At 33.6% G+C, this 14,529-nt stretch overlaps 1 protein-coding gene across 1 annotated transcript in view; it reads right to left on the bottom strand.

Moving 5' to 3' along the window:
* The window catches only part of TMEM156 (transmembrane protein 156), a 45,478-nt gene extending 32,602 nt beyond the window's left edge, over positions 1 to 12,876 (bottom strand). Inside the window, exons 1-2 of the mRNA XM_051964977.1 lie at positions 12,779 to 12,876; positions 488 to 811 (exon numbers count right to left, since the gene is read on the bottom strand). Coding sequence (XP_051820937.1) covers positions 488 to 811; positions 12,779 to 12,866 — 412 coding nt within the window. The 5' untranslated portion in view covers positions 12,867 to 12,876. The remainder of the gene's footprint in view (positions 1 to 487; positions 812 to 12,778) is intronic.
* Between the last annotated feature and the right edge of the window lie 1,653 nt (positions 12,877 to 14,529).

Raw genomic sequence — 14,529 nt, forward strand, 5'->3', positions numbered from 1 at the left:
TTCTCTATCTTTTCTTTTGGACTAATGTGCTCACAACCTCATTGCCAGCTTTTAGCCCCACTTCCCATTCCATATCCATCCACAGTATGTCTCTTCTCTTAATTATCCCCTACTACTTCTTTTAGAAGGGAAATGATTGCTTATCTTTGCACCTAACCTCTCAGTGACAAAAAAAAAAAACAAAAACAACAACAACAACAAAAAAACCTCAGTGACTAGTCTTCCCCTCAAGCATCAACACCTGCATCTGTCTTCTCCTTTTAGCCCTGCAGAGGACCCACTTCCTGACACTCTTTGAGGAAGAGACTGACTAAAATGGTATTAGTCTTTATGGCAACTTGCAATTTAAGTCTTAAGGTCAGATGTTAATTAGGTCTATTACTGATGCTTGGGGTTTAATTTAATGACCCAGTGTCTTTGTCCTTAAAATAGAAATTATTTTCATCTCTGTGGTTTTAAATTATATTTAACATTATGAATAATTTACCATCCATCACTTGTCTTTCCATTTTCCATACTTCTTTCAGTCTGTTGTTACCTCTTGTTGTTAATTCCTGATGAATAAAATCCACAGTTCCTTTGGATTCGCATAACAAACATGAAGAATACAGCTGTAATTCACCAGAGGTTAGCGGACAGACATTAGACATATTATGAAAGTGGAAGTGCTTTGCAGAGATTCCCAGAACAATAACCTCATGTTCCCTTCCTTGTTGCAGGAAGCTCACAAAAGAAATATTGAATTCAGGAAGTGGATAAGTGAAATTATTTAGTGAACTAATGTCAAGACAGGATAGTTCCGCAATATTTCCTGCAAGAGAAAAAAAAAAAGAAAAGAAAAATCTTTTGGTACCGATAGACACAGAGACTGTGGCAACTAAATAAATATATAGTTAATTCAATTATTACCAGGTAGATCATAAATATTGTGACTTACCTGTGGCAAATCTTTCAAACTGATTAACAGCAAATTTTCCACTTAATTATTTTCTTTGACAACCTGATAGGTGTGAGCTAGGAACTCATATGTATTTTCAATTTTCAGTTCTCTGATTATTAGTGATTTGGAGCACCTTATAGGGCTTTTGATAGCCTGGATTTCTTTCTTTCTTCCTTCTTCCTTCCTTCTTCCTTCCTTCTTCCTTCCTTCCTTCCTTCTTCCTTCCTTCTTCCTTCCTTCTTCCTTCCTTCTTCCTTCCTTCTTCCTTCCTTCTTCCTTCCTTCTTCCTTCCTTCCTTCCTTCCTTCCTTCCTTCCTTCCTTCCTCCTTCCTTCCTTCTTTCTTTCTTTCTTTCTTTCTTTCTTTCTTTCTTTCTTTCTTTCTTTCTTTCTTTCTTTCTTTCTTTCTTTCTTTTTTGATGTCAACAAATAAAATGATTTATTTCTTGAGTTTAAAAGTGCCAAGTTACTAGAGGCATTCAGATAGGGACTATAATACTATTTGAAGGGAATGTTATGGAAAGATTTTTGTGCTACAGTAAGGTATTAGACTAGATGACCTTTTAGGTCCTTTGTAACTATGAGATACTATGATTCAAGGAAATCTTCCTTTGTCCAAACTGAATCAATCTTTTGCAATTTAACCATTTTTTTTTCCTGGTTCTGTTTTTTTTTTTTAATATAACAAGCCCATGTATTTTTTTAAAATAACTTTTTATTGATAGAATTCTTGCTAGGGTAATTTTTTACAGCATTATCCCTTGCACTCACTTCTGTCTGGATTTCTTTCTCTGAGAACTACCTATTGATATTCTTTGGCCATTTATCTGTTGCAGTTTGGCTGTCTATCATATATTTGAATCAGTTTCTTATATTATGAATATCATTTTTTAATGAGAAATACTGGTTACAAAGACTCTCCCCCACTCCCGCCCTAGTTATCTATTCCCTTTCTAATTTTAACTATATTGACTTTGGTTTGTGTGAGATTAGATCAAAGTTATCCATTCAGTCTTTTATGATTTTCTATCATTTGTCTGATCACAAACTTTCCCCCTGGAGTTGAATCAGGTATTTTCTTCATCCATTTTTTTCCCCCGCTGTGGCAATTGGGGTTAAGTGACTTGCTCAGGGCCACATAGCTAGGACCAGATTTGAACTCAGGTCCTAACTTCAGGGCTGGTGCTCTATCCACTGCACCATCTAGCTGCCCCTCATTCACTTTTTAGATCTAGGTTATCTGTCTATCTGGAGATTTATTGTGGTATATAGTATAATATCATGATGCAAACCTTATTTCTTCTATTCTTTCCAGTTTCACGGTAGTTTTTGTTGGATAGAATCCTTACTACAGTGATGAGCATTTTGGGGTTTATTGAATATTGGTTACCAGATTCTTTTGCTTTCGTATGTTGTATTTCTGATTTGTACAACTGACCAACTTTGTTTTTTAACTTGTATCAAATAGATTTGATGATTACTGCTTTGTAGTATAATATAAGATCTGGTGGTACTAGGTTTCCTCCCTAATTTTTTTTTCATTATTTCTCTTAAGAGTCTTACCTTTTATTTCTCCAGATGAATTTTGATATTTTTTTTCCTAGCTCTATAAATTCATCCTTTGGTGGTTTTATGATGTGACACTGAATAAATAAACTAACTTGGGTAGAATTGTCACCTTCATCATATTGACATGACCCTATGATAACTGATTAAAACCTCTCCAATCATTTATATGTGTCTTATTTTTAAAAGTCTTTATGTTTCTATCTTAATCTGATGAGCTTTACTGATAATGTACAGAAAAGCTGTACACTGCCATTTTGCATTATGTCAATTAATGTTTTAGTTCAATCTACTGAATTCCTTATGAAAACCAGCATGCCCTCTGCAGAAAAGCAATGATTTTGCTTCCTTTTTTGGTTATTCTTATTATTTCAGTTTCTTCTCACCTTATTTCTATAGCTAGTATTAATAGAACTATAAAAATAATAGTGGTGATAATAGATATCTTTACTTTTTACCTTTATCCATATTGAAAATACCTCTGGTGTTTATATATTACATATAATGTTAGCTTTTGGTTTTAGGTTTTTTAATGTTTTCACAGAAATTGGTGGTGTATTTTGTCAAAAAATTTTTCCGCATCTCTTAGTAAAATCATGTAATATTTATTATTCTTGGCATTTATATTATCTGTTATGTTTACAATTTTCCAAATAATGAGCTGATTCTACACTCATAGCATAAATCCAACCTGACCATAATGAATATTTCTAATGTGTCCTAGCTGATTTCATTTTATCCAGTATTTTTCTATTGATATTCATTAAGAATATTGGTCATTTTCTTTCTTAGCTTCATCTCCTGGTATGGATTTGATTGAGAAGGCCCTATCATTCACTCTTATAATCATCATAAAATCATCCACAAATAGGAAGAGCTGAAGAACAATCCTATAGAAATTACACTTCCATATGGATTTGTCCAAAGTTATCATTCACAATAGCGGCAAATATCTTTGGCAGAAATATATCTCCTTGTTTTATGGCTCTTTTGACAATAATAAAAGGCTCATTTATCAGAGTTATCTTTATAGCTGTATTTAAAAAGGAATCGTGTATAAGTCCTAAAATAAAATGTATTAGAAATAAATATTTCTTTTCCTTATGTTCTGAAAATTTTCTCCACAAATACAAGATTGAGATGAGATCTTTAGACAACAATTCTGTTTAAAAAAATCTGTTGTTTTCTAGGAGAAAGTATATGAGAACTTATTCTAGATAGCTTATGGGAATCCTTATGTTCTAGATGGTTTATGGGAATGCTCTTAAATTACGTATTAGACTAAAAAAACCTCCAAGTTCTCTTCAGATTCTAAAAATATAACTAACCATACAAAAGATTCAGCTAAATCAATGAGAAATAGAATAATATGGGGGGGGGGGGAGGGGAAGTACAATGGATGGGAGTCAGGAAAGCCAAGGTCAAATCTTGACAATAATGCTTAGTAACTGTATGACCATGGGAAAGTCTCAGTTTCCCCATGTGTAAATTGGAGAGGATATCATTTTCCCTGTCTCTTTCACAGGATAGCTATGAAGATCAAATGAGAGAATGTGTATAAAAGCACTTTGAAAATGCTAAGGCATTGTACAATTGTAAGATTATTAGTACAATGTAAGAACTAACTCATCTTCCAAATTAAAAAAGCTAAAAGATTTTTCATTATCTGCAATTATGCAGTATCCCTCCTTCTGTTCAACTTCATTAGCATGCATAATCAAGAGGTGACTCTATGCCTTTTGGATGTCCCAGCACAGCAATGCTAATTGCTATGGGGTAAGTGACCTCTCTTTCAGTTTATTCCTAAATCTTCGTGAAATGACTGTGGGGAAAAAAAAACTGAATCAGAGGCCCTCCATTCTGTTCTTCTCCATGTTTTTATGCCATATCCTATCTCACATGCTCAGATTGGACAATACAGCTTCTTTTTTTTTTTTTTAAGATCTAAGCAATGCTGAATCCACTAAAAAGATTTCTTTGCATTTCTCATAAAATACATTCCCATTTATGGCTCTTACCATTTTACTTACAAGAACTCTTTTTTTAGATTGTGCGCTAATATAAACTCTAGATCTTTTATTTTTGGGCAACTTTTACACAAATACAGGTTTTCTTGGTTTTTTTTTTTTAAGTTTATTAAGTTTGTGGTTTTAACTAGCAGTAAATATAAGTCCTTAATAACAGAAATTAATTTTGTTTTTAATTTTCATCGCTGTTTCATCAAATCACTATATTTTCCATTTTGTAGTTCATATTTGCTTTCATTGTATGAAACTATAATCATAATTAAAAAAAAAGAGCATGTATTTTATGACCTTGGTTAAGACATGCTATTTCTTTGGACTATAGTTTCCTCACATATGTACAATAATAAGGCATGATTTCTAAGATAAATAGGCAAATGTCCAAGGCATCTTTCATCCCAAACAAATGGATATTTGATTTCATTTTTAGAATTTATATTTAAGCTGAGTGACAATTCTTTTATTTTTTTTTTTATTTTTTAATTAGTAATTCTTGGAAATTGTTTAGTTAAGTCTAAGTCTCTTTAGTTTGGTTACTGAAAATAATGTCTTTTATAACTAACATAAAACTCACACACACATATGTGAGAATATCTGAGAATATTACCCAAAATATAATTCAAATGATATATTACTAATTGTAGAAAATAATTATAATAAAAAATCAACTCACTTCAGTGATAATATCCCTATCAAAGAGATGAGAATATTCTACATTTCAGAGTTTTAACATGTGTAAAGAAACCAGTGATTCTTTGCCATTCTACATTTCCCCTTTGACACTATTAATCTTATAGTTTCCAACTTCTTGAATTTATCTTGCCGTGATATAACTAAAAAGGATAATAGAAAATTTTAATGCCATTGTTCCTGTATTCTAATCTAATAAATAATAAACTAGATTTTCCAGAACTAATGAAACATTCTTTATTTTTAACGATGAGATTACCTTACAGCAATTTTATAATATTAGGTTTAAGTCATTCAATTAGAAAAGAAAGATCCACAGGGTGCTTCCCTCTTTAATACAATTATTCAGCTCCTAGGATAGAACCACATTCTTGTCTCCATAAACAGGGATTTATGCATCTAATGCCTATTAATATTTCTGGGAACTAAGCACCTAAATCCTCCCTCACTGAGATGACAATATCTCATAAATACTCTACAACTTGGGCTGCAATCTGCCAGGATTCTGCTGAGTGTTTCTTGGAACATAGTGGGCTATCCAAATGAAGGACATCAAGTTGAATGAACAAAGAGATATTATTTGACAACTGCCCAAATCAATCATTTTCACTTTCAATTATAACAGTTTGCCATTGCCTCATCCTGCATGGAGGTGACCCTTGAAAGCCAGCAGAGTGCAGACTTATTGTTCAGGAAAGGCTTAAAGTATAGTTCTAGTATTGAACTGTTTGCTTTCTTAGCAGTGTAGGTAGGTACATGGAGATTCATTACCACTAGACTAGCCATTTTGGGATGTATTCACGGTGGCAACCTATGAAACAAAAATAATATACAAATTCATCCTCAGCCCTGTGCAATCAGTTCTCTTTAGCTGTTTCATTGATGGTACCAGAATGGGAAAAAGGCTAAGAGGCTAAGAATAAGAATCACACATTCCCAAACTACCCATAAACATTAGTTTAGCTATTGATGTTCTGTATAATTTATTTTATGATTAAATATTAAATGTTTTCCTTTAAAAATAAACAGGATATTTCCTGTTTTCATACCCTAATGATATGTGCTATGGCAGTCAATCAATAAGCATTTATTAAAGGATTATTATGTGCCAGATTTTATCCCAGTGAGTTTATTATTTGTTGACCTAAAAAGCATTTGCCTAAGCAAAGCAAAACTTGCCAACAAGGTACCTCTTCTGCACATGAATGGAATCAAACAAACAAAATTTCATGAAACAAAGAATTATGTTAGCTCAAAGGCAAGAGAGTTTACTTCTAGGGATCAAATGACATATTAGAGACTTAAAAAGGCTCACCATGACTATTACTATTAGTGAGAATTTTGACTATTGCTATTGGGGAAATTTTTGGAAACATGTCTAATCTTTATGAGCATTTGTTGCACTAGGCAGTAATTTGGCGTTTAGAGCCGGAACTGTCCAAATTATATAGCAACGCCACTATTTAGTTACTGGTTTTCACAGGTGTTGATTTGAATTCATTTCCACTTGGCCACAAACTCGCTGTGCTAATCAAGTGGGGCGTTTATGAGTTATGACTCATTCAGACCACACCTGGTCAGCCTAGAAAATAATTAGCAATGGGCTCCAAAGCAAGTATTCATTCCAAATCCAATGGCAAAAGCTCAAAATTGACTCCATATTTTCACTTTCTGCCTCTCCAATAGGTGAAATCTCCCAGGTTAACACTTTGTGAAAAAGAAAGGAACATCCATGGAAAATGAATGATAAATGCATTGATGCCATAAATCAGATTGGAAGCCCGGGAGTCTGGAGGGAAGAAAGGTTTATGATAAACAGAACATAAAAGAAAGACAGTTTAAATGTACGCCAGCAGACTAATATTTGGAAATGTTTCACTGAATGTGTAGTATTTACAAGACGAGAAGGGGGCATAAAGAGGGGAAATGTACACACTGTTAAAAAAAAAAGAGGCAAATAAAATATTTTAGAAATCGTAAAACCCCTAAAGAGAGAAAGAATGTGCAGGGCTAGTGCTGGGAGGATTATATATGGGTAAGGAAGCAAGCAAATGTTTCAGGAAACAAGTCCTATAAGAGCTGGATTTCATCTAACATACATTTTCAAGAAGCCATAGATGTGTGATGAGACTTCAAGGTCCATAGGTAAAGATGAGTTTCTTTCAGGGATCTTTGCTTTCTTTCTTGTTTTGCAAACATGGCTTTTAAGTTCTATTCGTCATTTTGCAAAGGAAGGAAAATGACAAGGAATCGGGCATAGCATATTGATGTTTTAAAGTAAGTAGTTTTTCCTCCCCTATTTGGCCTTCAAATTACATTTTAGACCCTCCTCTATAGCTGCAGTGAAACAGTTATTTTTAAAAATCATCACAAGCAGTAGTTGACTCTGTGGCCACCTGAATGAAAGGATATGATGTACCCTCCTAAGTGTTAAAATGTATTCCATATAGCTATCTTTGGCAAAATTGGAGGGGTTTTGGTCTGTTTGTGACGTGTTTAGAAATATTCTCTTTCACATAATGCAATAATCTTAAAGCACAGTTAGTTGAGAAGTACAAAAAAGTTTTTATAGCAAGGTTAACACCCCTTTTGGGTATTATCTGAGATTTTTAATTTTTTAACTTTTTATACAATATTAAATTTTAAAAATATGCAACAACAGTTAATTCAGCTAGTTATAAGATAGCAGCTCAAATATTATTGGGATTTATTAATTATAACAGCATGTAAAGATAGTTTTGAGATTTGCAAAGTATATTATAAATATTATCTCATTTTATCGTCATAAGGTATTGTCATAACCTAGGAGGTAGTTGTTATTATTACCTTAATTTTACAGATAAAAAAGTGAAACAAAGGTTAAGCAATGTACTCAGAACTTCATGAATGGTAATGAAATAGTAATTATCTGTGGCAGAATTTGAAATGGACCCTAGGTTTAAAGTTCTATCTATTGTGCCATCAGAGGACTGACAAACAAAATAATGAGACTAAAACAATAAGTCATACCGGGAGGATAGCTCTTCTGTGAGTTTCAGAAAATCATTTATACCACTAAATATATTTGATTGTCTAAACTTTTTAATTAATTATCATTACAGCTGACATTCTCTAGAGGATATGATAATTAGGTGTTAATAAGTGTTACAAATCAGTAGTTAAATATAAAATGATTGATAATTTTTGATTATTCTGAGTCCTTTATTACTCCTTTCTTCCATTTCATTGATTGTTATAATCCCATTTTCATAAAAGGATGTGAAATGGATCAAGAAATGAAAACTGACAAGCCCAGCTCACTGTTTCAATTTTGCTCATAAAGAAAGAAGTGAACAAAACTGTTTAGTTTATCAATTATTTATGCCATTTATGAATTGGAGATTGCCTCTGGTTTGCGAACTTTAATGAAATACAGATACACTTTTAAGAAAACATTTTCTTTAAAACTGAACAATTTCCTCTACCATTAAAAAGACTAGAGCAAAAAAGCAAATCAGTAAGTAGAGGGAGATGGGCATTGTTCAGACATTAACAATTATCTTTTGAAGCTAAAAAATCCAATGAAGAGAAGAATGCTTTGAAAAGCAAAATTGGCCAAATGAAAAAAGAGAAACAAAAATTTACTGAAGAAAAGAATTCCTTAAAAAGTAGAATTGGCCAAATAGAAAAGGAGATACAAAAGCTCACTGAAAAAAAAATCCTCAAAAAATAGAATAGAGCAAACAAAACTTAATGATTTTATGGGACATCAATAAATAATAAAACAAAGCCAAAAGAATGAAAAATATGGAAAACAATGTGAGACAACTGACCTAGAAAATAGATTGAAGAAAAATAACATAAGAATTACTGGATTAACTGAAAGCCATGATCAAAAAATTGGCTTAGACATCATCTTTCAAGAAATTATCAAGGAAAACTATTCTGGTATTCCAGAATCAGAGAGTGAAATAGAAGTTGAAAGAGTCAACCAATTCTAAAAGCAGTTCCAAAATGAAAACTTCCAGGAATATTATAACCAAATTTCAGAGCTCCCAGGTCAAAGAGAAAATGTTATGGGCAGTCAGAAAGTAACAATTCAAGTACTGTGAAGCCACAGTCAGGATAACATGAGATTTAGCAACTTCTACATTAAAAGATCAGAGGACTTTGAATATGATATTCTACAAGGCAAAGGAGCTAGGATTAACCCAGCAAAATTGACAATTACTTTGGCGGCAAAATGGATAGTTGATGAAATAGAAGACTTGCAAGCACTTCTGATGAGAAAACCAATGTTGAAGAGAAAAATTTGACTTTCAAATTATAAAACTGAAGAGAAGCATAAAAAAAGGTAAACAGGAACATCTTAAAGACTTAATAAGGTTAAAGTATTTATATTCCTATATGGGAAGATGATATTTATAATGCCCAAGAAGTTTCCCATTTGGGCAGCTAGAAGGAGTATATATATATATATATATATATATATATATATATATATATATATATATATAAAGAGAGAGAGAGAGAGAGAGAGAGAGAGAGAGAGCACAGATATGAGTTGAATATGATTGGATATCTAAAAAATTAAATTAAATTAAGGGGTGAGAAAGAAGTATGCACTGGGAGAAAGGGATAGGGAGAGGTAAGTTATCTCACTTAAAAGAAGCAAGAAAAAGCTTTTACAGTGCAGGTTAAGTTGGGGAAGTGGGTATGATGGGGAATACCATACACATGCAATCTTACCCTACAGGAAAACAGAAGGAAATGGCATAAGATTTGGGGTAGGGGTTGCTGATAAAAAGTGAGGGTGGATTGGGAGACACAGTAGTCAAAAGCAAAACACTTTTGAGGAGGGACATGGAGAAAGGAGGGAGAGAAGAGAATAGAATATAGGTGGGGGAATAGGATGGGAAGATAATTAGCCATCATAACTGTGAAAAACTTTTCGAAGCAAGTTTCTATCACCAAGGCCTCATTTCTTAAATATATAGAGAAATTAATTAAATTTGTAAAAAATACGAGGTATCCTCAATTGATAAATGATTAAAAGTTTTGAAGTTAAATTTTCTGATGAAGTAATCAAAACTATCTATAGCCATATGAAAAAAATGCTCTAAATCATTATTGATTGGCGAAATGCAAATTAAAACCAAACTGAGTACTGACTTACTAGTTAGATTAGGACCAAAAAAGAAAATGACAAGTTTTGAACAGGATGTGGGAAAATTGAGACACTAATGTGAATAGAGTCAATTATTCTTTAGAGAAATTTGGAACTATGCCCAAAGGGCTATAAAACCATACAAAACCTTTAACCTAGAAATAAATCATATCCCAAAAGAGATTTAAAAAAAAGGAAAAGGACCTATATGTATAAGGATATTCACAAGAGCTCTTTTCTGTGAATGACAACTACTCTCAGCATACAATGATCCAAGATAATTCTGAAGGACATAGCATGAAAAATACTCTCCTTCCTTAGAGAAATAACTGATAGAGTTTGAGTACAGATTGAAGCATTTTTTTTACTTTATTTTGGGGTGGGGTTTGTTTGGTCTATGTTTTCTTTTACATGACTAATATGGAAATAATGTGGGAGATAAAGAGGTATTAGACTGACTACCGAACTGAAGGTCTACAGCAGTGGTCCTCAAACTTTTGTTCTCAATGTCTTTATCCTATTAAAAATGATTGACGATCTGTCCAAAGAGTTTTTGTTTATGTGGGTCATAGTTATAGATATTGGTCACATTAAAAATAAAAACCAATTATGAATTTGTAGACTCTCTGAAAGGATTTCAGAGATTCTGAGGATGCTCTGGACCAGACTTTGAGAACCACTGGCAGAGTTGTGGTGCTGACCTCATTACTTACATCTGGACACTATCCCAGTACCATGCCAGGGAAGTGAATAGCTTCGAGTAGTCTTGGGAACATTCTAAAGATCACCTGGCAGAAGAAGCCGGACACTGAAGACCTTTCTGTAACTAAACTGCCAAACATTCTAACTCTACTGCAGAGAGTGAAGCTCTGTTGGGCGTAACCCAGTGCCAAATGTACACTTGCCAACAAGACTGCTTTATAGAGAACTCACACAGGGCGGGCACTCACCAGGTGATCAGAAAAAGTGGTGCAAGGACAGTCTCAAGGTCTCTCATAACAACTTTAGAATCGATTGTATGACATGGGAGACATTGACATGCATGGTGGGCTGCCATCAGAGAGCATCATGAGCAAAGAATTGTTGAAGTAGCTCAAAAGAACTGCTACCTGCCCTAAGTTAGAGAATCCACCCCAAATGTTCACATGACCTATTTGGGCCCGACCTGTGATAGAGCATTCTGAGCTCATATCGGTCTGATCAGCCACAGTCGGACACACTGTAACTTGACTCTTAACATAGTGGTATAATTTTGGTCCTCTTCAAGAACAAAGGACAACAACCAACCAATGTGGAAATATATTTTGCATGACTACACATGAATTATTTATATTAAATTGCCTGCCTTCTCGTTGAGGGGAGTAGAAAAGGAGAAAGAGAATTTGTAAGTCAAAATTTTAAAAGTCAATTATTGTTACATATAATTAGAGAAAAATAAAATGCTAAATAATTAAGGAAGAAATAGTAATTTAAAAAAACAGGACAGTACTATGTGATATTACACAATAATTTTCATACTATCTCATCTTACTATAATGTAGTATTTTTCTAGTTAGTGGTTTGGGGAGTAAGAAAAATATTTAACACAGAAGTTTATACCCGTAAGTATAATGCTTAAGGGTAAACATGGTTGGAAATTATACTCTTCAGATTGGCCTTTCTGTGTCACAAAGAAACCTTTGACAAAATTGATTTTTATCCAGTATTTCACTTAACAACTGTCTCATGTAGAAACTTTTTAAAAACTGTGTAGCCCAAGGAAAGAAGAAAGTTGTTTACTTGTCTAGTAAATGAATCCACATATTAGACCAAAGTATAGATGTTTCTTTCATGCTAAAATAGTTACTTAAGCTGAGACTACACATTATCTTAGTAGCATTTCCAATATACATAAAATAATGTTACTTTTTTCAAAATCTAAAACGCCAGATTTGCACACTGGATATCTAATACATGTATGTTGAACTCAATGAGAGCAGTGCTTTATACAACATTTTATTTTACGGATTCAAAAAAAAAATTCAATCCAATAAATACATTTATATAAAACACCACAATTCAAAAACACAAAACTAACTTAAAGTACAAAATAAGTGAGAAGGTCCTAGGAACTTTCTTTCACAAACTAGAAAATTTATTTTAAACTTTTTTTAATTTTCAAGAATATCATATAATATATAATTCACCCATATTATTAGGGTTACTGTACTGAATTGATAAGATTTATATAATACTTAAGCCTTGCAAAATAGTTGGCAATATCATTTGATTATATATCAGCAGTAATTTCGTGTCATTTTATTAGAGCTTATCAAGCATAACTATTGTTATAAGCAGTATGAGTTTAAAAAAAGACTTTTTGTCACTACATGGCATCAGGAAAAGGGAGGCCATTATTACAATTGGTTACTCACCTTTGGATGTCTTGAAATAATCTGGCAAAATTAAAATAAACATGATCATAATCACCACTAATAACTTGAGGAGAGCTGCTTTTGTCATATTCAAGCACATGGCATGAAATAGCTCACACACTAGTGCAGTGGTAGAGTGTTTCTTCCTGGTTTAAGTTTCATTTTTGTGGTATAGTATGTTAATGTAACATACTTCAGACTTCCTTTTGGGGGTAAGACTGTTATTTTTTGCTACAAAGAAGTTCAGAAGAAAAGACTTCATTTTTCTGGTAGCTTTTTCATTAAGAAAACTACCCTCTAATCAACACTTTCAAGACATCTTCTAAATGTGAAATTTAAATAAATACATAGCCAAGGGGTTTTGTTCCTATCTTATTTTGTAGATATTTGCTGGTTTGTGTTGAGAAATACAATCCCACTCTCTAGTTGCCAAAGGGAAAGCAATGCAAGCCTGTAAATGTCCCAGGAAGCATGATCCAGGAAATAGTTCGTTCAGAAGCCAGTAAACAGTAGGGTATTCACTCTAAGGGAAAACTCAAGAGACCTGCAGAATTTTAATGCTCTTTTGCCAAAGTATATGTGGTAGCAATAGGATTAGGATAAGGTACCATTAAGATTCCATTATTCCTGTAAGTGCTCCAGTTATCTTTACGCCATCCACATTTTCTGTTCTATTTCAAGATAGATCTTTCATTATGACAACCGCAGTGAAATCGTATGCATACTTTATAGACTATTACTGAGAATGCAGGGAAAATGTATGATGAATAATGCATATATAAAAACAAATATATTGACTTGGGTAATACATATCATATAGTACTTCCTATTATTTTCGGCTTGAGATTTTATTTCCTTGGGGGATTTCATTTTCTTTCTTTGTGATTTCTGGCTAAAAGGGAGCGATTTCTTTTTTTCCTCTCTGCCCATGCGAGTGAATAGGGCAGCTAGGTGACACAGAGGGCCCAGTCCTAGTTAAGAAGATTCATCTTCCCGAGTTCAAATATAATCTCAGACTCTTACTGACTGTGGGACCCTGCCTTTGTGCTTTAATCCACTTTGCCTCAGTTTCCTCATCTGTAAAATGAACTAGAGTAGGAAACCACTATTGTATCTTTGTCAAGAAAATCCTAAAGAGGATCACGAAGAGCTAGACATGACTAGAAAATGACAGAACAACTGCAGCCTGTGCAGGGGAGTGGGCAGGAGGGGATGATTGAGGAGAGACTTCTTCTACTGTAGTGAAGCTCACAGACTGGGAGATGGCAGCAATTTTGGTTGGGAAGTGGAAAGTTAGGAGACTGAGGGCTCAGGATCAATGACAGAGAGAAGCAGTATGGTATAGGGAAGGGACTACTGGACCTCTCACCATTGTTAATTGTATGACCTTGGATAACTTGCTCGGTCTATCTTGTTTCTGTTTCCTTATCTATAAAATGGAAGGGGGAAAGCAACATAGAATACCCAATGGGGTTATACTGAGAATCAAATGAGATCTATCCAAAGCACTTTACAAGCCTCAAAAAGCTATATAAAGTCAACTATTGGCATTATTATTGGAGATGTGGAGGAAAAGGGGAAAGAACTGTGGGAATCTTTCACCGCAGTACTAGAAAAGCTGTTGGAGGCCTTAGACAAAGTAGAGGCAATGTACAGCAAGCAGCTGGAGAAAGGACGTGGGAAAAGCGGATTGTTCCAGTCTTAAATCACAAATATCTGAAACTTCAGGGAAATCCCTCCCCACTAATGTG

Source organism: Antechinus flavipes, chromosome 6 (assembly GCF_016432865.1).
Source record: "Antechinus flavipes isolate AdamAnt ecotype Samford, QLD, Australia chromosome 6, AdamAnt_v2, whole genome shotgun sequence".
NCBI lineage: Eukaryota > Metazoa > Chordata > Mammalia > Dasyuromorphia > Dasyuridae > Antechinus > Antechinus flavipes.